The sequence below is a fragment of the Terrapene carolina genome, unplaced genomic scaffold (assembly GCF_002925995.2).
Source record: "Terrapene carolina triunguis isolate 2854851 unplaced genomic scaffold, T_m_triunguis-2.0 Scaffold141, whole genome shotgun sequence".
In the NCBI taxonomy this organism is placed as follows: domain Eukaryota; kingdom Metazoa; phylum Chordata; order Testudines; family Emydidae; genus Terrapene; species Terrapene triunguis.
Window position 1 is genome coordinate 7,298,982 of NW_020664492.1, and position 24,440 is coordinate 7,323,421.

Consider the following 24,440-nt stretch of genomic DNA (forward strand, 5'->3'; position numbering starts at 1 on the left):
TCAAGAGACAGTTGCCAATCACCATGTTTTTAAAGAAAAAACAACCAGCAGCAGCAGAGCCTACACAATCAACTTCTCGAGCTGAACCAGAGCCAGCCACTTCGTCTACGACTCGCTCTCTGTCACCCAAGCCTGGCCCATCGTCTCCTGGATTGACATCAAGCCCTGACGACTCAATGATAGTGTTGTCAGGGGAAGAGGAAGACTAATCATTGGAGTGTGTACAGTACAAGACTAGCAAGAATATCCAGGATGACTGGTGACTATTCAGGTTTACAGTACTGTACTGTTTTCATTTTTTATTTTTTCATTCTTCCGTCTCTGTTATGTTATTAAAAATACTGTAAAATTATATTTTGCATATGTAGTCTTTATTATATACTGTATTGTACATTGCTGTATACAATACATAGTACTGTACAGGGTTGTATACACAAAACTGTACTTTATGGGTGATTTAAGGGATTTTCAAGGGTCATTTTGACTATACGTGATTTTCGCTTTACGCGCTGACTGCGGAACGTAACCCCAGCGTAAGATGCGACAGACCTGTATTCCCATTATTATTGCTGCTTGCTGTGTGCTCCATAATATCTGTGAGAGTAAGAGGGAGATGTTTATGGCGGGGTGGGAGGTTGAGGCAAATCGCTTGGCTGGACACCAGGGTGATTAGAAGAGCACAGCTAGGCGTGCTGCGCATCAGAGAGGCTTTGAAAAACAGTTTCGTGACTGGCCAGGCTACGGTGTGACAGTTGTGTGTGTTTCTCCTTGATGCAAAACCGCCCCCTTTGTTGAATTTACTTCCCTGTAAGACAATCCCCCTCCCCCCTTTGACCACAGCTGGCAAAGGAAATAAAGTCCCTATTGTTTTGAATCCATGCATTCTTTATTTATTTTTAAAAAAGTAAGATCACTGACAAGGTAGTCCATGTGGGGTGGGGGAGGAGGGAAGGACAAGCCCACATTGCTTATTGTAGCCACGCTACAAATCAAAGCTGTTTGAATGACAGCCTTCTATTGCTTGGGCCATCCTCTGGAGTGGAGTGGCTGGGTGCCCGGAGCCTTCCCCTCCTCCCCCCCACTTTCTTGGGCGTCTGGGTGAGGAGGATATGGAACTTGGCGAGGAGGGCAGGCGGTTATACAATGGATGCAGTGGGGGTCTGTGCTTTAGTTGCCTTTCCTGAAGCTCCACCAGGCGCCTGATCATGTCCGTTTGCTCCCCCATTAGCCTCAGCATCTCCTCCTGCGTGTTCTGATCACGCTCACTGAATGCTTTCCTGGCCTCTGCCACCAAATGCCTCCATGCATTCAGCTGTGCCCTATCAGTGCGGGAGGACTGCATGAGCTCAGAAAACATGTCATCGCAAGTGCATTTTTTTCGTCTTCTAATCTGCGATAACCTCAGGGACGGAGTTGATACAGGGAGCATAGAAACATTTGCACCTGCAGGGGGGATAAAAAGGGAGAGTAAAATTTAAGAAGATACATTTCTGAGAACAAAAGGGAGACTCTTTCACAGAGAATCAAGCAATTCACAGCAGACAGCACATGTGCTTTAAGTACAAGGTCGCATTTTTGCCTTTTATATTGAGCGCCTGCCGGTATGGTGACACATCAGACACGGCTGGGCAACAGAATTCAGTTTCCAGGCTGCCATGGTAAGCCAAAGGGTATGCGGGATTGGCTTCTTCCACCTTCATAACATGTGGGAATGGTTTCAAACTGCATCGCCCTCCTTTCCCATAGCAAGCAATGCCGGTTGGGTTTGCTGTTTAGAAGGAGGGGCTGCGGTTTTTGGGTGGATGTGCAGCACACCCCTCCCCCCACCAGGTGGCTATTCTCCAGGATGATCCCTTTTAGCCAAGCGCAAACAGCTCGGGGTCTAATGTGTCGGTGATCAGCAAACAGAGGGGATTACTGTTCCCTTACAAAACTTCCCCTATTTCAACCAGGTGACCCTGAATGATATCACTCTCCTGAGGCTGACACAGAAAGATATAGACCGAATGTTGCATGAATGCGACCAAAACCCAGGACCATTCGCTGCCATGCTTTGTGCTGCAATGATTCCAGACTACTTGCTACTGGCTTGGTGTGGTAAAGTGTCCTACTGTGGAGAAAGAAATAAGGCAGCCCTCCCCAGAAACCTTCTGCAAAGGCTTTCAGAGTACCTCCAGAAGAGCTTCATGGAGATGTCCCTGGAGGATTCCCGCTCTATCCCCAGACACGTTAACAGACTTTTCCAGTAGCTGTACTGGCCGCGAATGCATCCCAATTCTTCAGGGCAAATCAAACATTAAACACTATTGCTTTTAACCCCTGTAGTATAGTTACAAATGTGCATTCACCAGAGGTGCCTTCTCCTCCTTCAGAGTCCGGGAACCCGCCTTGGGAGGGTATTGGCTCCAGGGTGATGAAAAGGTCCTGGCTGCCAGGGAGAACGGATTCTCCACTTGCCTTCTGCACATTCTCCTCCTCCTCCTCCTCCTCTTCCTCATCCACGAAATCCTCCTCCATGTTGCGTGAGACTCCCCCCTTGTAGGTGTCCACGGACCCAGTGGGGTAGGCTCCCCCCCTAAAATGGCATGCAGCTGATCACAGAAGTGGTATGTATGGGGTTCTGACCCAGAGCAACCGTTTGCCTCCTTTGTCTTGTAGTAGGCTTGCCTGAGCTCCTTAACTTTCACGCGGCACTGCTGTGTGTCTCTGGTGTAGCCTTTCTCCACCATGCCCTGTGCTATTTTGGCATATATATCAGCATTTCTTCTTTTTGATCGGAGTTCTGCCTGCACAGATTCTTCTCCCCATACAGCAATCAGATCCAGTGTCTCCCGTTCACTGCATGCTGGAGCTCGTTTGCGATTCTGGGATTCCATGATCACCTGTGCTGCTGAGCTCGTCACGCTGACCAAACAGGAAATGAAATTCAAAAGTTCCCGGGACTTTTCCTGTGTACCTGGCTAGTGCATCGGAGTTGAAAGTGTTGTCCAGAGCGGTCACATTGTAGCACTCTGGGATAGCTCCTGGAGACCAATACCGTCAACTTGCACAACGCTGCTTCTGCACTACCCCAAATTCGACCCAAGAAGGTTGATTTTACTGCTACTCCCTTTGTCGGAGATAAGTACAGCAGTCAGTTTTAAATGCCGTTTAGGTTGACAGAACGGGGTTGGTTGTATAGCCGCATTGTTTATAAAATCGACCTAATGCGGCTAAATTCGACCTAACCTTGTAGTGTAGACCAGCCCTAAGATCGGAAAGGAAAGACTGTAAAAAGTTGACAAGCTAATATTGGGGTTTTTTTCTGCATTTATGTATGTAACTTCATGAATTTTTTCCTGAGAGACTCACTTCATGCTTTACTATGCTAATCGTATTTTGAACCAGCAGTTTCTTGTTTCTATTTGAGCCACCTACATCAATAATAGAATTTGTCAGCAAAGAGAACAGACTATTATAGTCTTTAAATACTTTTTCTATGCTAAGCAAAAAGGGAATTAAGGTGCAAATTTTTAATCCAAAATGGTCTCATCTATTTAATTAAAAACAAAGGTATATGAAAAATGTTAACTAATAACACTTTGTTTAAACAACTAGAGATGATAAAAAGATGTATCTGTTCTATGAACTGCAAAAGGTTTGAAATTGGAAAACTGATCTAAAGAGAGGTTCATAGAATCATAGAATATCAGGGTTGGAAGGGACCTCAGGAGGTCATCTAGTCCAACCCCCTGCTCAAAGCAGGACCAAATCCCAACTAAATCATCCCAGCCAGGGCTTTGTCAAGCCTGACCTTAAAAACCTCTAAGGAAGGAGATTCCACTTCCTCCCTAGGTAACCCATTCCAGTGCTTCACCACCCTCCTAGTGAAAAAGTTTTTCCTAATAGCCAACCTAAACCTCCCCCACTGCAACTTGAGACCATTACTCCTTGTTCTGTCATCAGGTACTACTGAGAACAGTCTAGATCCATCCTCTTTGGAACCCCCTTTCAGGTAGTTGAAAGCAGCTATCAAATCCCCCCTCATTCTTCTCTTCTGCAGACTAAACAATCCCAGTTCCCTCAGCCTCTCCTCATAAGTCATGTGCTCCAGACCCCTAATCATTTTTGTTGCCCTCCGCTGGACTTTTTCCAATTTTTCCACATCCTCCTTGTAGTGTGGGGCCCAAAACTGGACACAGTACTCCAGATGAGGCCTCACCAATGTTGAATAGAGGGGAATGATCACGTCCCTCGATCTGCTGGCAATGACCCTACTTATACAGCCCAAAATGCCATTAGCCTTCTTGACAACAAGGGCACACTCATATCCAGCTTAAGTGGCTGGAGAAGAACTCCTGATGTCCTATCCTCTGCTACAACCATTGTACAACATTTTGTCTAATGTACTACTGTGCTGTGGATCAGATTTTAACACTGAGTCCATCTCAGTCTGAGGCCAAAAAGGATCTGGGATAGTAGGGAGACAGCGTGCTCAGTGCTTCGGGGGAAAAACAATGCACGTTCTCTAGTGTTTCCTGTGGCTGAACCAGGAGAGATTTTGATGGACTATGGAGCCCCATGTCCAGTCCTCCCTGTCAAGAAAGATAATTGGCCCAAAACAAGGTCATAAGCACTTGAGTAGATAAGGATAGCGGATGAATGCACTCCTCCCCCCTTACCAGAATAGCATAACACCATTCACTGAAAGGAATGCAAACAAGTAGGTGGGTGTGACATATAACATCTTCTAAGGTCTGTGTGGGAGCTGCTTTGTGTGTTAGCCAAAAGCACATACAATATGGACATCATTTCCTTTCTCTAGCACTGAAAACCCATTTTATTTCAGATTGCAGAATGTACTCTCTTAGGGAACAAGAGGTATGAAATTACCTTTTGAATACATATTGACCACATAGAATGAACTCAGGATGCAAATGGCGATTTTGCATTTAGCAGAACCTGCTGCTGCCAGCTTGCCTCTGTATTATAAAAATGTTTAAAACAAATGCCAAATTTAATCTACAAACAAATATTCATGTTGGGTGAAATTGATTCTTGTGCAGAGGTTAAGGCCAAGGCCTTTACAGCACATAAATTCCACTTAGTCCCTCGAAGTGTGACATTACCTGATGCATAGAACTTGTGCTGGCCCTCTTTCCAAGGGTGAATTTCACCCATTAAGGATAAATCTGCAAAAAAAAAACAAAACCAAAAAACCCACAGGGTTGAGAGTAATACTATAAGACTCAACTTCAGCAGTCTTAGTTGGTCAATATAACATCATGTGTGTTTTTAAATAGTGCTTTAGATGTGTTTTCTTCATATGATACATTGTTTAAATGGTTAGTTAAGTGTATCACATGTCATTGTTAATTTTAGATCTGCATTGATAAGGCCTTTTTTGTTCCTGAAAACTATGTAAATTAATGATGCAAAGTAATATTTACATTAACAAAAATGTGTGTCTGTACAAACATATTGTCCCTGACCAGTTCCTGTGGCTAAAATAAGATCAATCTACTACATTTTCAGTTTGTTTTTAAGCCTTGAATTTAATTTTCCTTGCCTGACAGTCTGTCACTGATCTGGAAGGGTTTTTCTTCAAAGAGCATAAAAGCTTCCTTTTGCCAACCTTGCTGCTATGTACTTGACCTTATAAATTAAGTTCTTAACAATTTGGTTTATACTGTGTGTCTTTTTTAATATTATAATTATAGTTTTAAAACCAAACACATTTCCTTAAGAGTTATTCCAGTAGATGTTCACTGTGTAATTTTCTCTAAGGATGTGTGGTTTCTCACTGGCTCTTTGGCATGGAAAAAGGATACTGTGTTGGTTTTGTCTCAAGGAATGTAAACTGTTTGTACTTGTGGCCAAAAGACCTTAGTTACAAAACAAAGGTTTTATCACCCATCCTGTATTATCTCTATCCTTAACGTTTCTTTACTAAATGCCTTCAGCTTGAACTGTGTGCTAATACATATATTTGGTATACATGGTTTGTTTATGCCGAACTGCATTAGCCAGTCTCGTGTTCTTGGAGTGCTTGAAGTAGTTTCACTAATCTGTCAGTATAGTATGTACTTTTGGATAAATATAGACATGCAGCCACTCTGCAAGTTGTAGGTCATCATCATATGCTGAAGCTAAAAATTACCCCTTTGGTTATGGAAAGCCTGATCCGATCGGGAGGCCTGCTCTAACTTCAGCACTTGCCTATTTTAAAAAAAACAACAACCCACCAACAACAAAAAAACTAAATGAAATGCTTGCCTTGATGTTGAAGAAAGACATATAGTGAAAGTGTGAAACAGGATCATGAAACAAGTAATTTCTTTCTCAATTTTAGTAAGAAAACAGTTTTGAGAATTGGAACTTCTCAGTTATTTTCAGGCTCATGGATATTACAGTAGCCTGTTGGAGAAGATTCAGTGTGATCAGTTTTATAAAGGAGCTTGGTAGGTATAAAAACATTGGGACTTTGTGTTTTAGTGTGTCTCATTAGCCTGCATGGTGTTAAATTCAAAATTTGGCACTCTTAAGTTAAAGAAAATAATGTATTATTTTTCCTGTTAAAGATAATGAGAAGTCACTAACAGTGTTTTGCTAAAATTGTACCCACTCTGTTGCAAGTTTTTAACTTGCACATACTAGATTGATTTTTCTGTTGTTTTGTTTGATCTTTGAGTTTGAAGAAAAGTTTCTGTAATATAATGTACAAGAAGTACAGAGGAAATGGCATAATTTAGTTTTGTACTCCTCGTTTTTCATCAGCTTACTGCATATGTATGTATTAAAACTACTGTACTTTCTCAGAACTCTTACTATAGTAATTGTTTATCACATCAAAAAAGCAAATTATTTACAACATGAAAAGAATTAATAGTGATATAACATACATTTTAATGCAGTTATCCAGTTTTCAGTAATGGCATAGTGTCAGAAGGATATGTGGATATTTCATTGCAATGTCTATAATATTTCTTTCTTACATTTAAAGAAAATGCTATGCTGTTATAACCTGGTCTAAGTGAAAGTGTTCTATAGGGAAGGATTAATGTTTCTGGGTACCATTGGTTGCAGGTATGATAGAATTTAAGCAATAACTCAAGGTACCAAGCAAAACTGGTTGCTTAATGGGGGTGATTCTCTAGCAAAATTAGACTAGAATTGCATTTGAAATGTTGGAGATATTTTTGGGATGATCTGATAAGGGTGATATCTTGTACAGATTTTCAGGGGCAGGTGTTTTCTGTGTGTGTGCATGTGTGCATCTGTGTGTGAAAAATAAAAACCAAAAAAAAATATGTTAAACATTAAGTTTGCAAAGTTAAGCACTCAAAAGTTAGGAAATGTCAAAATTAAGGTTGCCCATGCAACCTACAATCAGCCCCCTGGTGTTTATGCTTTTTAATACAATCTAAAGTTATGTGATCACATACTATTTTTTCCACAGGACTATACCCTATGCTGTGCATAGGATGGAGGGTGCTCACTGAATGCTAATTAAACATTCTGATTTATCCTTGTCATTTATTGTGTGCCCCTTTGCAGTATTTACTGCATACCATCCAAATCCTGTACCTACTACAGAATTAATTTCCCATGGGATTTTCTATGATGCTGTCATCATAGTATCTTAGTAGGATAGTATGTAGTCATGTAATTAATGACTATATCATCCTGCATAAGCGCAAGGGGATCACATTAAGGTTACACTGGCAACCTTAATTCTGGCATTTCCTAAATGTTGAGTGCTTGGCTTTGCAACCTTTATATTCTGTTGATCTATTTTTTTGTATGTAAGACAGTTTTTTCTTTGCATATATAGATACTTCAAAACTTACTACATAGTGTACAGGGTGCAAATGTCTCAGTGTTTCTTACAAATCAGAAGACAAAATTTTTAAAACTGGATGTTTGCATTTATTCAGCACTTATGAAAATCAGGCCTCCTTAATTTAGGAACCTAAATATATTTTTAAGATGCTAACAGGCAACCAGCTTTGAAAATTTTGACCATAGTAATTAGTAGTAAAAAGTTCTTGCTCCATTTTGTGTGTCCTTCTGCAAGTGCAAAACTTGCCCCTACAATATATTCTTAAAGTATGTTTCTACAGTGAAAAGTAACTGTGCAGTTCCGCTCCCTTGTGTAAACAGTACCGTCTGTTGACTGTAGTGACAAATGTAAGTTCTCACTTATTTTACTAAGATCAGCATTAGAGAGCCAACACTATGGGTTCCGTTCTGGCTCACAGATCAGCAGCAGAGTTGCCAATGAAGTTCCAATTGCCAGGTCACATTTTTTTACTCTTTTACTATGCCAATATTTGACACAATATGTCACACAGATGCAACAAAAGGCAGAAATTGCATACAATAGTTGCACAGGTATAAATTAGGATAGAATTTGAGTTGTCAAATCTTCTTAATGGTGGTGATCAGGGCTGGCTCCAGGCACCAGCGCAGCAAGCAGGTGCTTGGGGTGGCCAACGGCAAGGGGCGGCACGTCCGGCTCTTCGGTGGCGGGTCCCACAGTCCCTCTCAGTGGGAAGGACCCGCTGCCGAATTGCCGCCAAATAATGAAGCGGCAGCGGTAGAGCTGCTGCCGATCGCGGCTTTTTTTTTTTTTTTTCCCCGCCGCCTGGGGCGGCAAAAACACTGGAGCCAGCCCTGGTGGTGATGTTGCCTTTCAGTCCTGAGATTGAATATGTGAACCTGGCAGTTAGAAAATGATCATTTTACTTGTAAACTAAACAAGTTTAATGTCAGAAATTGCCACAATAAACCTGGAACCCCAATGCTATTTTACATAATCTCTTTGCAGAAAAGAGCTTTACTAAAAGTGTTTCATCCATTGCTAAAGGACTCAAGTGACAGAGGTTCTATACGTATCTTGGGAGATACTTCCATCATCTAATAGATTTGATATTGAATATAAATTTTCCCTTTTTCAGTTGCATCCCATTATTCTTCACAATACCTCATAATACCATCATAAATGATGATGGGAGAGGAATTTGTAGTTATACTCTTTGCTAATTGTTCTCTTCTTAATACACTATGAAGTTTGTTGTTGTTTAGAATAGCTGAAGTAAATGAGGCACTCCTTTTTTAGAAACAATTTTGTATCAAAAATGTAGAAGTGCTCTATTTATGATTTGTTATATGCACAATATCACATCCCCAGCATAGCTTAGTTATCATTATTATTATGTTTTAACAGTCAATAATCAATGTAAGCTTTATGGAAAGTTAAGCTAGATGGAAAAAATAATTGGTGATAGCTTTACTAGAGCTGTATGTGATCTCATATCTTGTTAATTAAGAGGCTTATTCCCACTGCACAGCAATATAGATTGGATATTTGACACCTGTTAAGAGTAATGGCTATTCCGTCATACACAGAACAGTAAATTTACTTCGGTCTAGCATATACATTATATAATGGTCTTTTTAAAATGTTCTCTGTTCTGCAATGCAGTTTCCATCATTTTCAGTGCAAAAATGTTGGGCCTAATTCTGCAAGGTTCTGAGCACAGCCTGCCAGGTCCAGTGCATCCTCAAATGCCATTGAAATTATTGGGAGTTGAAGATGCTTAGAAGCTTGTAGAAACAGGATGTTAAGCATATAAAATATCATCTATTTTATGGTAAACTCAGATGGTTAATATTTGAAAATAACTTTCAGGAGAAGATACCAAATTTGTCCCAGAAGAGCATATGGTATAAAATGCTAAGAGCCAGATTCTAATCTTAGATGTGTGGTATCCATCACTGGGTATCTGAAAAATCTACCTCTGTACTTGCAGTTCTCATTTTTTTCTAACCTGGTAAGATGCACACAAAAGCGATGCATGTGCTTTTTGGTGTTTTTCTCTTATGATTGTAGCAAGATTGGGAAGTATCAGCCTTGTACATTTTATCATTTTTTAATCTGTCTGCCCCCACAGCTGCTCAAAGGTATTCTGACACATGAATTGCAGCAGGAGTGGCAGGTGATCTGCTCCATCGAGAGCTGCTCATAATACCACTTCTTACACCAACTGGAAAGTGAACAGCAGGGGATGCAGTCAGCATCACACCACATGATCAAACATGTCACTTTTTCCATATAGAGGACTAAGCCTCTTCTGGCATAAGTTTGGGAATTTAAGTTTAGGGTTCTCACGAATAGAAAAAACAGTATTGGCATTTGCTTTTATTTCTCTTCAGGTTTGTTATAAGAAACAGAAGCAGAGCTAAATACAATGCACATTGTCATCATGCTTATGAGGTTGATAAATAATGTTAATAAAACAACAGTGTTTTGTCCTTTCAGGTAAACTGATAAAATAATAGATGTTCAGTATCAGAGAAAATATTTGGGGCCTGACTCTTTTCGCATATGGTTTATACTGGTGAAACTCACTGGACTTACTCCTGATTTATAAGTGAGAGGAAAATCAAGTGCTCTATATTCTGTTTTTAACACACACAAAGAGTTATACTCCTGACGTCTGTGGGAGTTGAGCATTTTGAATAACAATAAAGAGAATAGTTGACAATTGAGCAATAGTGATCTTGCATGGAAGATAAGGTGATGAGAAACTGGAGCGTTATTAAGAGTGCTGAGTGATGGCAAGTCTCATCATGTAAAAGACAGTACAGAGTGGAACATGAAAAGTAAACTGTACCCAGTCATAAGATATAAGATGTCATCTACAGTTTCTTGTGACAGTCTAGATCATGTATAGACCACAGAACCTAGTATAAATTTTCACATTTTTGTTCAACAAGTGCACACTTTCAATATTTATTTGTACATAGTATGTTGGCCTGATGATCATAGAATCATAGAACAGGAAGGGACTTTGAGAGGTCATCTAGTGCACTCAGAGCAGGACTAAGTATTATCTAATCTGTTGCTTTGTTTCACTGATAAGAAACTGGAATAGTCTTAGAAAACTAAATCATGCAGGTGTTGCCAAAAGTAAACATATTTCTTGTACATTTCAGCCTCTCCAGTTGGTAACGGATACATCAAACCACCAGTTCCACCTGTTTCTGGCACACAAAGGGAAAAGGGACCTCCAGCCATGTTGCCCATCAGTGTTGACCCAGACAGTAAACCAGGCGAATATGTCCTGAAGAGCTTATTTGTTAACTTTACGACTCAGGCTGAGCGCAAAATTCGCATCATCATGGCAGAGCCCTTGGTGAGTACAAAGGAAATCCTAAAAAGTTTATTGTTACATCAGTGTTGAGTTTATTATGAAATTTCTAGTCTGTTTCAGATTATGATATAAATTTCAATGAGGTTTCAAAATGTCAATAGTTCTCAAAAGGTAAAACATAAAAATCTGTAGTACAACAGCCTGTATTTTACTTCCATGATAATAATAGGTTTGTCTTTTGAGAATTATTTCACTTGACCTAATGTTATAATTCCTAATCTTCCAGATATGAGTAGCCCATATTATGCAACTAGCCTTCTGTACATTTAACCAGAAAGTGCATTTTATTTACCTTTTTATGATCTTGAATAGTCCAGTAATAGTTTTGCAGCACATATTTTAGCTGGAATAGGATCTCTTACAAATAATTAGGGACCTAGATTTCTAAGTAATTGGGAAACTTTTGTAGTGTCTTTATAACATTTTGTTATAGAACACTGTTTAGAACATTTAGAAAATCTGATTAGACCCCATATCTTTAGGATTCTAGAGATTCCAAAAGGTAGGGAATCCAGATTGTCTTGGCTCTGATGAAAAGTGACTAGCTGTGTCTTTTTATTTAGATTTATGAGGATTTGTTGTACATAGAAATATTTCTTCCCTGTGTAATATTGTGCAGATGGAAGATGGAGATACCTTACATAATTTTGTCAGAGGTAAAAGCCTAGAAAAGAATTTTAAGCACAGAATGGTAAAATGAAGCAAATTGTTTGGGGGAAGGAGGACGATCCAGTTTACGTTTCTTTCCAGATCTCTCCAAATAAATCAGAGAGAGTAAAATAAAGGTCTCAACCATGGTACAGGTCTGCTTGGGAAGAGGGAATGGCAGAGGCAGTTTGGTACCAAACAATCTTTACATTACCTGTAGTGAACACTTTTAAACATATAAAGACAAAATAATGCTATGAAATTGCTAGACAAGATAAGAGAAGCAACAACAAGATGGATTCTGAAATTAAAAGGAGACTAGATACTGAGAAATACCTCTGTATTGAGGCCATTTATGTAGCCCTTGAACACTTGACCATGTGCTTTCATTTAATGTTACAGGAATAGACATAAGAACATAAGAATTACCATAATGTGTCAGGACAATTGTCCATCTAGTCCATCTGTCTTCTGTCAGCAGCCAGTTCCAGATGCTTCAGAGGGAATGAACAGAACAAGGCAATTATTGAGTCCAAGTTCTGGCAGTCAGAGATTTAGGGTCACCCAGAGCATGGGGTTGTGTCCCTGACCATGTTGGCTAATAGCCATTGATGGACCTGTCCTCCATGAACTTATCTAATTCTTTTTTTAACCCAGTTATACTTTTGGCTTTCACAATATCCCCTGACAACGAGTTCCACAGGTTGACTGTCGTGTGAAGAAGTATTTCCAGGGATTTATATAGTGTCATTATGATATTTTCTGTCTCATTATCTATCCCTTTCCTAACATTCTGTTAGCATTTTTGGCTGCCACTGCACATTGAACAGATGTTTTCAGCATCAGTCAAAAAAGCTAAAATGCAGTGAAATAGAGACTTAATATAGTGTCTCTGTTTTTCCCCAGTTCACTTGTGTTAGGATTACTTGCGTTTGCAATGTGTTGATGTGTCAATTTTTGTGTGTGAAATGTATGTAAATGTTAATGATAATCTTATTTCTTATTGGTTATGTAAAATTTTACTTGTGCTGTGGAAAACTGAGTCTAGAGTATAAGAATTTTGTGATGAACTGGAGGTTTGCTCTCTTCTACAGTGTTTGTGTTTGTCTTGAAAATATTGTTTAATTATGAACTGCTAGCAGTATTTCAATTAAGATTTCATATCTAATTAGTAGAGATAAAGCATATGGGGTATTGCTAGAAGAGGGTGACCAGGTGACACATATTTAAGTAGTTCTTTCTACAGACTCAACCCAGGTGGCCCTGAGGTAACGCTTACAAGATGGAAGAAACTGGGGAAAATGGCAAAAAATATATTGGCATGCTGAATGAAGGTTTATGCTCACCGTTTCTTGCTTGGGTTTATAATTTAGGGTAGCTGTTGGATATCCAGCTGCTTCCGAGTAGTCTGCCAAGCATGCTTTTAACAATTGCACTTCATAAGAAGGTTGCCTCTTTTTTTTTAATGGGGAAGAGGTATGGACCTCATCAAGGCTGTCTGTGACTTTGTCACCTCAAAAAGTACATTTACTGCATTGTTTAATAGGGCTACATCCTCACACCATTTGGAAACTGCAGCTACTACAGACTGTGGCACTTTGTCTATTAAATAGGATTTCACACAGAGTGCATTCTTTAAAGACACCATCCATGCAGGCTTTTGACTCCTGAGGCTGTAAGCTCTCAGTGTGATGTGTGCTTAGGTGATGACTGCAGTGTTAATTTGACATATGAAGTCCTAAAGGTTTTGAGTCCTAGCTACTTGAGAAACTGCCTTTCTTTCTCTCTGTGATAAAGCAGCAGTTCTGATCATCTGAATATTTTGAGCTAAAGTATCTCCTGGTTTAAATTGGAGTGGCCTGGGAGCAGGTCATTCTTGGTGTGAAGGGTCTTCTGATTTGAAATTTATTTTCCCCTTTCCTGCCCTCCTAGTCCACCACAGTCCAGATGTAGTGACCTCAGTACATGCAGTGAGATCCATTTGTCTCCCCAGACTTTTCAGAGGTTTAGGATTGCTTAGGGAATTGATGAATGATGTGGTGGAATTAATTCTGGGGTTGGGCAGATTTTTTGGGAGGTCTATTTTTCTACTATCGTATTGATACATTTTGATTATTAATTCAGCATGTAATCTTTTTAGTGCATGTAGAGAATTCAGTAGACACAATTGAAAAAAATCTAAATAAATAAAGTAAAATTTTTAAAAACTTAAACTGGATTTAAACTGATAAGTGTACATTAAAGAGCACACTTCAGTTGATGGTGGGTGAGGGGGGGAAAGACTGAATAATCTAATAGTTATGTTCCATTTCTGTGGTTCAGTTTCTTCCTGCTGGGAAGTAGATTAAGATGAAAAAAAAACCAGCTCACTATTTGAATAAATGAGAATGGCTGAAGACTTACAAAGTTGTTGTATGGCAACTTGCTGTTTGTCTGATATTGTTTATTTCAGGTCTATTGTTATTTAAGAACTTACCTTACCACTTGGAAAGTTCATGCCTTTGTGGAGAGCTATGTCTTAATCTATTTGCCAGAAAGAAGCCTCAAATGGATCAAGAAAAGGATCAAGAAAATTTCCACTCCCAATAAATGAGACACCGGCAGTATTCACTGACACTTAATGCTCATTCCAGTTGTTTCATTGTGGTACAATGCGAGCTTCTAACAAAACCAAAGCCCAAACTATTTCGGTCCTCAAGAAGCCACGACAAACCTTTTACTGTATTTCTGCTTCTTTTTGTACAGCAGTGTAGAGAGAAATAGAGACCAGGGCCTTTTAATATCAAATATCATCATTAGTATTTATCTAAGTTGCACCATTCCAAAAGTGTGTAAATTTAGCATGCTTTCATAACACCAGCATTCAGTACCAGAAGTTCTACAGAAAGAGAGTACCGTCTTTAGGTATTACAAATACAGTAAAAATGGAATCCAGTAAATGACAAATGTTTCAGCCCATCAGCAGTCTCTGTGGAGACATTGGGACATCAAGCTTGCTGGGAAATGGGAAATTATAGAACCCCAGTTAAACCAGTGCTATTGAACATAAGTGAAACATGGGCATTAAGGAAGGCTGAAGAACACCAGATTGACATTTTAGATTCTTGTTGGCTTCTTCAGCTGCTCCATATCAACTGACAGGACAAGATAAAAAATGAGGCTGTTCTAAGCCAAACCCAGCAATCACCTCTATCAGCACTGGTTCAATTTTGGTGGCTTTCTTGGTATAGACGTATTGTTACAACGGAAGACCAACAAATTCTGAAGCATGTGTACCAAGGAATGCTGCTGTAACCCACACACCTTCTGGGTGTGGTGTTCTGTCCCATCTAGTGGTACTGAGATCGCTTAGAGAGAGAGAGATTAATGAGTCTGCTCTACAAATTTAGCCATATGGCTTAGTTCATGCAGTAGGTCCCAGGTTCAATCCCGCCTGCCGACGACCGGAGTCTGTCAGCGTTACAAGTGGGGGCTCGTCCGGGATTTCAGCTGAGAAGTCTCTGAAGCTTGGGATGCGCTTCTTCAGCTAGGAGAAGTATGTAACCCACACACCTCCTGGGTGTGGTATTCTGCCCCATCTAGTGGCACTGAGACCATTTAGAGAGAGAGAGAGAGATTAATGAGTCTGCTCTACAGCCTTAGCTAAGAGCCATGTGGCTTTTAGCTCATGCATTTAGCTCCAGGTTCGATCCCACCCACGGATGACCGGGATCTGTCGGTGTTACATAGCTACACAGCTGGCAATCACATGGGCCTCAAATGCTTTGATGGATATAAACTAAATATATAACCCAATCACTTTAAGCTGTATGCCAGAAATTGATGCAGTTGGCACTTGATTTGCAAAGAGACCACATCCCTTTGGGATTTACTATGATGAATATTATGAATAAATAGCAACATTTTTTTTCTGAATTAGCCTTCTTAAGTTTATTGTAGGGAGCGATTTGCAAATGAACCTATCTTAGAAGCACAAGTCCTATTTATCCATTTGCATTGGTCCTTATTTAGATAATAGCTTTTTTCTCTATTTTATCGTGAAGAATATCTCAGATATGAGCTCTGAAATAAAGACAGGGGTAAAATTAAAGATATATTGATAAGGTTTTCCCCAGATATTTTTCTTTGTATATAAAGAGGTGTGAATGGGAGAGACTTTTTTATTATTTTATTTTTGTTTGTATGTATTTTTCTCTCTCTGTTTTTCCCATATCTGTTTGTATCCATCTGCTGCCTTTTGTCATATATGTAAGGCCTTAGTTTGTAGAGGGGAGAGTCTGTACTCTGCCTAGGGAGTTGTGGGAGGTTCCTAAGGACTGGTCCACACTACCCGCCTAATTCGGCGGGTAGAGATTGATCTTCTGGGATCGATTTATCGCGTCTCATCTGGACGCGATAGATCGATCCCAGAAGCGCTCCCCCGTCGACTGCGGAACTCCTGCTCGCCGAGAGGAGGAAGCGCTGTCGACGGGGGAGCCTGCCTGCGCCGCGTGGACCTGAAGTAGGTACTTTTAGTTCGATATAGGAAACGTCGACTGCAGCTACGCTATTCTCGTAGCTGAAGTTGCGTTTCCTATATCGATCCCCCGCCCCAGTGTGGACCAGCCCTAAGGTGACTTTAAGTCACATTTGCATCCTCCTAATTCTGAACTGCTCCGGGTGCTGCAGAGGTCCCAGCATAGCTTAGACACTCCTGGAGGGCTGCCTATGTGACAGTAGCCTCTCCCCAGTTTACAGGGGCACCTGTACAGCCCAAAATCTCCATGGCACATAGCACTGCATCTCTGGCTCCTGGCATTTGCAACAAACCCCTCCCAGTCCCACCCCAGCATGACTTTTACAGTGAGTTTGTGTGGGGTCCTCAGAAGACAGTAGGCTGTCTTCCTCGGCTCCTGTGTCAAAAGAATTTTTCTCTAGTTAGACCCAGTCATAGGGGCTGGAGCTGGGGTGAAAATCTCATCCTAGATTCTTACAAATATGAATCATCTTTTTGTTATATATGTGCCTAGCACAATGGGGGACTCTAAGGCTTGGAGGTGCTACTGTGGTACAAAAATTAATAATAATTTTGTATTACAGTAGCACTTGGGCTTTCCCAATCTCAGTAAAGACGCCCTTTGTGCTCGGTGTTGTACAAATAGGAATTAAAATCCATCCCCAACCTCAAATATCTTACAGTCTAGATTTACCAGAAGAAGACTCACTGTTCATGGGCTGTTCCATTCGGCCACACTATTCTCTCTTGGAGGCAGGGCCAGCAATTACGTTGATCTGGGCAGAGGCATGACAGGAAGATTACATTGAGACTGAAGCTTTGTAGGCCTAATAACCAGAGTGAACAACAACCCCATTGTTCTAGCCCATTCATATCCCAAAGCAGCCCCCTCTCCCACTGCTGACACAGGTTTTGTACTGCCATTGGGTTGTCCCTTGCCTTGCATGTATGTGTAACGCCAACATACCCCGATTGTCGGTGGGCGGGATTGAATCTGGAACCTCTAGAGTTAAATGCATGAGTCTCTACTGCATGAGCTAAAAAACACACTACTCTTAGCCAAGACTGTAGCAGACTCATCAATCTCTAGCTGGGCGAGGTGCTACCAGAGGGAGACAGAGTGCCCCACCAACTAGGCATGGGTTACATACTTCCCCTAGCTTAGGAAGGCGCCCTGAGCTTCAGAGACTTCCCAGTTGATATCCCGGACGAGCCCCCCTTGTAACACCGATAGAGCCTGGTCACCGGCGGGTGGAATTGAACCCGGGACTTCTGAAGCTTAGTGTATGAGCCTCTACGGCCTGAGCTAAAAGCCATGTGGCTGTAGCAGACTCATCAATCTCTAGGTGGGCTAGGTGCCTCTAGAGGGAGACAGAGTGCCCCACCAAGCAGGCATGGGTTACATATGCACACTATCCTTCCATGGTAGTTAATGTGACTCACAAACGTGCATATGTTGCATAAGGTGTCATCTTTGAGTAGAACGTGCTACATGCACTAGCATGTTCCTGGATTCCTCCACCTTGTGTCTGAGCACATCCTTTGTCCCACAGGCACCAAAACGTGTGCTTTGATACTGAACAGGGACTTCTATTATTTATGTGAATGGTGGGGTATAGCATATGTTGTTGTTGTTATTTATTATTTGTGTTAAGGTAGCGCCTAGCGGGCTCAATCAGAATTGAGTTCCCATTATGATAGGCTCTGTAGAAATACAGAGTATGAGACAGTCCCTGTCCCAAAGAGCTCAGAATCTAAGTGAACAAGACAGAGAAAATTTAATAAACTGACAACATACAAGCCAAATGTTAAAAATACAAAATTTGGTAGTTCCTTTTTTTGGTAAAATACATAAAATTTTGGATTGACCCAGAACCTCAGATGTTCACACGAGGCTCCCATTGAACTCAATGGAACTGCAAACACGTACTAGGGCAGTAATAGTTTATACTGTATTGGAAACACTACTGTCTGAAGTATGCAGTGAACTAGATACTACCCACTGATGCCATAGGTGGGGAAAGAAGGCATAGGCTGCCCCGTCCCCATCACAAAAGCAGCAGAGTAGTTTATTTATCTAGTGCTCAAGACAGCACTGGGTGGTCGACCCTACCACAAATCACAGTGATCTGACAACTGGGGTAGAAGGGGCTTATCGATATGCTGCCATCAGCAGCAAACACTGGAAGGGGATACACAGTAGTGTTTCTTTTTAGAACAGTGGCACAGTGCACTCCACAGTGCTTCCCTTAGTTACCCCATAAAATCTGGATTGGGACAGCAGAACTCCAGCAGTAGAGGATACATAGGGCAGTGCCACTTCTCTGTCTTTCTACACTGACCATAGCAAGATTCAGCTTCAGCCAATTATGTTTTGACTTTTTGACCACTGAAACAGGCTTTGATCATCATGAGGACAATCTTCCTATTCAATATGTTTTATAGACACAAAGCAAATGTAGAATATCCATCTTTAAGACCTTAGCAAGACTTGACACCTTTTGTTTTTAGATGTTGATCTTTCTTTGTGCTTTAAATTAAAATAAATAAATTAATGGAGATATCCCATCTCCTAGAACTGAAAGGGACCCTGAAAGGTCATCGAGTCCAGCCCCCTGCCTTCACTAGCAGGACCAAGTACTGATTTTGCCCCAGATCCCTAAGTGGCCCCCTCAAGGATTGAACTCACAACCCTGGGTTTAGCAGGCCAATGCTCAAACCACTGAGCTATCCCTCCACTTTAACTAGAAAGGATTTTGTTTAGAATTGCGGGGCATCCTCTTTACCTTGTTTTGATCCGCAAATTTTAACAGGGTTCTTAATAAATACATTACATTCACAAACACATTGCTAATTATTTAGTCATTTATATATAAATGGTCCGAATCCCTCTGGTTCCGCCAGTGCGTCGGGGTTGTCCGCCGTTGGCAGCTCCAGCTCCCCCTCGGGCTCAGGCTCCTCCAGCTCCTCCCGGTCCTCGGCTGCTGGCAGCTCCAGCTCCCCCTCCGGCTCCTCCAGTCCCTCTGGGTACTCGGCAGCGGGCAGTCCTGGCAGCCCCAGTCCTTCCTCCAGGTGAGGTTCCCACTGGTCCAGGGCCTCCCCGGGCGTGGCAGCAGGGTCTGAAGGGAGCAGCCCGCGGTCTGCATCTGCCTCCCTCCCTGGTGCTGCCCTGACTGAGCTAAGGGCCCCGCCCTTTATACTTCCTGTTCCACCCCTCCCCTTCCGGGGGGTGGAGCGAGCTTGGCCTGGCCCCGCCCACTCAGGCTGAGAGAGCCGCCCTTTACCCTCAGGTTCGGAGGGCAGCCATCCTGGCTCCCTACACACTGCCATGTTGTCGCACCAGAAGCACACCCTTTTATTACCCAGCTCCGATCCCCAAATCACCACCGCAACTAAAATGGGGAAAAATTCCAAGAAGGTCATGTCACGCACAATCCCTTTTTATGTCCAGGCGGCGGGCCATTTTTGTGCACACCATTTGCCTTGATAAAACATCCCAAAACCTGTGCCCCCTGCCACAGCTGAGTGGATTTTTAACCCCCTTTGTAATAACCATTCCTCCCTCCACAATGATACCCCATTAAATCAACTCAGAAAACTTTCCCACACCCCCAAGTTTTCCTTCATCTCTCTAGTGACTGGTATGTAACGGTGTGGCCTGGCTATGCCAGCCGTTGCCGCTGCCAGCTGGGCACAAAATGTCTGCCCACGGGCCACAACCCTGCAAGCAAAGTTCAGGTGCCCCGAAATAGATTGCAGTTCCCGCTGCCTGAGTTTTCTAGCCCCCAGTGCTCTCTGGAGCAACCCCGATAGCTCCTGAAGCTTATGCTGAGGGAGCCAAGATACGCCCTCCCTGGTGTCCAGCTCAATGCCCATGTAGGTCAATGTAGTGGAAGGGCCTTCTGTTTTCTCCTCCGCTAGAGGTACCCCCAACTCTTTAGCCAGGGCCTGAAATGTGTCCAACAGGTGAACACAGTCATTTGACCCAGCTCGCCCTGCAAACAAAATCATCCAAGTAATGCACCACTTGGTTTAGTCCCGCTGTCTGCACCACTGCCCAGTGCAACATTGTACTGAATTTCTCAAAAGCTGGACAGGATACTGAACAGCCCATGGGCATAGCCTTTTCATTAACAGAGCCACCTTGTGGGTATGACAGGCGATGAATTAATTGGTATGTCCCTGGGGTCTTCTTGGGGACCAACCCCAGGGGGGAAACTCTCAAATGTGCTATAGGCAATTGATTAAGTGGCCCAGCTATCCTGCCCTCCTTTGATTCTTGTGCAGTCTTTTTTTGAACAATATGTCCCATCCCAGTTACTGACTTAAAATTTGTTGACATCAAATGAATTCTATTTCTCACAAAAGGGATCCGAAATCCTGCTGTAAACCCTTCCCACAAATATGCCCCATCTGCCCTGTTAGGGTAATCCCATACGAGAACCCTTAACACATCCGGCCTAACTGGCGTTGGAGCCCGTGCCCATTGCTCCACCCGCCACTTGTCCCCAGTCCCAGCTTGTGCTCTGTGTTCCAGACCCTGTTCCACCCCTGCGGTTGACGCTTGCGCCACCCCCATTCCTGTTTCCTCCCAATGATCTTCCCTTTCCACTCTGTCAAGAACGGGCTGAATGGGTCCCAAAACATGTCTCGCAAACATGCCTGTATCTACAGGGGTTGTGAAAACAATCACCATCATTAAATGCCTAGCAAATATTATTATGTGCCTGGGGCCCCTCCCGAGCTTGTTGTTGTATGAACAAACCACTGTCTGTGTGAATTCCTGGCGCTCTTGGTGTCATCCACTCCAACCACAGTGTGTGATGAGGTATGTCCCACCTTATCCCAGTTTGCGTTGCTGCCTTTAATTGAAACTGCTCATCATAATTAAACCAGGACATGCCCCTAAACATATTGTGTGCCCACCTAATTAGATCCATATACTTAACCAAGGCAGGGCTCCTCTCTGGCTAGGCCTGTCCTATCACACTGTTATACCAATAAAATAAAAACCAGCAGGATCTTATTAAGAGGGATAAGGCAAAGATGCCACATTTATTGTAAATATAATGATAAAGCAAAAGATAAAAGTAAACAACGTTGTTTGACTACTTATTACTTATACACACACACATACATATATATAGAGAGAGAGAGAGAGAGAGAGAGAGAGATTCATTCACACAATCATTCATTCAAGTTCTGTATAGGTGTTATAGTTACCAGCCTAGAAGTTGCTCATGCCAAGTTACTGGCCAGGTAGCTTGGTCATGAGGATGGAGCAGAGTCTGTGTCAGATGCATCTGATGCTCCTGGAGGCTGGCAGAGAGACTCAAAGTCATCAGTCTTTAGAGTCCATTTTTATAGGAATTAATTCCTATGTTAGTTTATGGGAGCTGTTTCATCCTGCTGTTGCTTACTCAATCAGCAGATGGCACACATTCCTGTCCAAAGTGGCACATTCCTGGTGGCTCCACATTGTCCAAAGTTTGTGTTTCTCATCCTTCCAGGTGATGGGGTGGATCCCAGTTTACCCTCCGGGGGTTTCTAGTCATCCACTTGACACATTCTTCAGCCGATGGATACTTTGTTTCTAGGCTGGCACCTCCCTAACCATCCATGTATATCAAGCATTCATCAGCATACATTCCATACCTTAACCATATTTTAATTTACTGTCTCCACCACTTTCGGGGTGTGTGCTAATTCATTTGAGACTCCCGGCCCTTTAATCACAGAGGGTGGGGGGGGTCTGTCCTAGGAGCCGTTGAATGAAGTGAAAGTCACTTAACAGCTTACAGTGTTTGTTTACATTCTTCAAGAACAAAGTCAGTTAACTTGTTTGTAAGTTTTACATAGTAGTAAAGTATCTTTCACAGGATAGATATAATCAATGGTTTCTTCAGACAGTAGCTTACAAGTTTTAACAGAAGACCCAAGAGATTTTTGTACTTGGTGAAACTGGATTTTAAAGCGTGTGGGACAAATTATGAGGGGGTCACTGTCACTTGGGGGAATCACTGTTAGTACCTTCTTTAATATCCCTACAACACCTGCATAGATGAGGAAGGCAGCTTCCCAATTTTCCCATTTTCTAGACACCCTTGGGCAGCTCGCTGTTTTGCTTGCCTTGCCCATGTTTACTGTCTGTCAACACCTCCCTGTGCAATAGGGATAATATATCCACGTATTCGCCTCTAAGGATTTTATATTTAGTTGTACTGAGTAGGTGAACTCCCATTGGGTCAGCCACCCCGGCATAACCACACTCAGGACTGCATGGAGGGAGTTTCGCAGAGCCCTGCTCCCCCACAGACCCCCTCAGGAGTCTCTACTCTGTCCCATGAGGTTACCTGTCCTGATGGCCGATGTGTTCCCATGTGCCCAGGGGCTTCATTCCCAACACGGGCTTTGCTACCCTTGCCGGGGGCCTGCCCCTGTCCTGCTGCCCAAACTTGAGCCCATACTGGGCCCTGTGCAGACCCTGCACACCTAGCTGCCTGAAGCTGCTGTAGTAAATGCAAATTAGTTTGCAGCAGCTGTGTAATACCATCAGTGCCCTCACTGCAGGTGCCACCCCTAGGTGGGTCTGCCCAGGCTTCTGGACCTCCCACTCCTGGGCCCAGAGTATTTACTACCCCGATAGCCTCACTCCTGTCCCCCTCAGGTGAACCCACTGAGTGACTGGTTGAGCACCGTCCTGCACCTGGCTGTGGCCCCTGCAACTGCCTCCCCTTGCCAGGCTGGAAGGCCGGATACCACCTCTGCCATCCATGTCCCCATCCTCTGTGTGGTTCAGATCACACTCACTCTGCGGGGGAGCGGGAGGGTGAGACACTGCTGCAAAGCTGACCACCAAGCACCTTTTTTACAGCAGTTTTTGACCTCCTTCCCCCTGCAAAAAAGCAGAGCTGCCCTTCTTTGGCTAAGCCCCAGACAAAATCGGGCCCACTTTAGTTTTGGTGCAGTCATTATCAGGCTGTCAGTGTTCTATAGGCATCACAGCAAAAATGAGTTAAGGAGATATTTGAAAGAAGATAAGGTAGCAGGTTTTTGAGGGTAGAAGCTCTGTTATCTGGTCGTGTTTTGTGCAGATTAGAACAATATCACGTATATTTTACATTCAGCCACTATGCAATCTTTTCTCTTTTGTACAGGCTAAAATACCAACAGATCGAATGAAACATCACTGCTTTGTACTCTCATATAATGGCACATTATAACAATTTAAGTTTTTTACATTTAAGTCATCATAAATGGCTTGAAAACATAAGAGCCTGGAGTCCCCTATTTATTTACAGAGTAGGCACATTACACAGGCCGCAACTATTATCGAATATATATTATTTTGTAAACAGTTTTTATACCTTGCCTCTACTCCAGCTATCAGTTCAGTGTATGGGGGCCCAAAGGAAGAAATTAAGGTAACATTGTTTGAGTGAAGTGACACTTAATGGAACCTTGTAAAGTGCATTTTTGCCCTTTATCGAAAAATTTTATCAATGAAAAATGTAAATGTTTTCCTTGGAAGCATATCCTTTAAAATGCTACAGATATGCTATATTTCTTCCACCATGAGTCTATAGCCATCTGTGCTCACGTTGCATGATTCAAGAATGTATTTCTTAATTGTGATTATTATTAGGGGTGTCAATTAATCACAGTTAACTCAAGCGATTAACGCAAAACAAATTAACTAGATTAAAAAAAGTCACAATTAATCACAGTTTTAATTGTACTTTTAAACAATAATAGAATACGAATTGAAATTTATTATATATATTTTCGGATGTTTTTCTACATTTTCAAATATATGATTTCAATTACAACACAAAATACAAAGTGTACAATGCTCACTTTATATTATTTTTTTATTACAAATATGTGCACTGTAAAAAAGGATAAAAGAAATAGTATTTTTCAGTTCACTTCATTCAAGTACTGTAGTGCAATCTCTTTATCGTGAAAATGCAACTTACAAATGTAGAATTTTTTTTTTTTACTTAAGTGCACTCAGAAACAATGTAAAACTTTAGAGCCTACAAGTCCACTCACTTCTACTTCTTGTTCAGCCAATTGCTAAGACAAACAAGTTTATT

The 24,440-nt window shown here is 41.9% G+C and overlaps 1 protein-coding gene across 1 annotated transcript in view; it reads left to right on the forward strand.

Moving 5' to 3' along the window:
• Positions 1-24,440, forward strand: part of LOC112112190 (protein furry homolog) — a 278,522-nt gene that overhangs the window by 35,232 nt on the left and 218,850 nt on the right. The window contains exon 2 of the mRNA XM_029911983.1: positions 10,981-11,180. Within this exon, the coding sequence (XP_029767843.1) occupies positions 10,981-11,180 (200 nt within the window). The remainder of the gene's footprint in view (positions 1-10,980; positions 11,181-24,440) is intronic.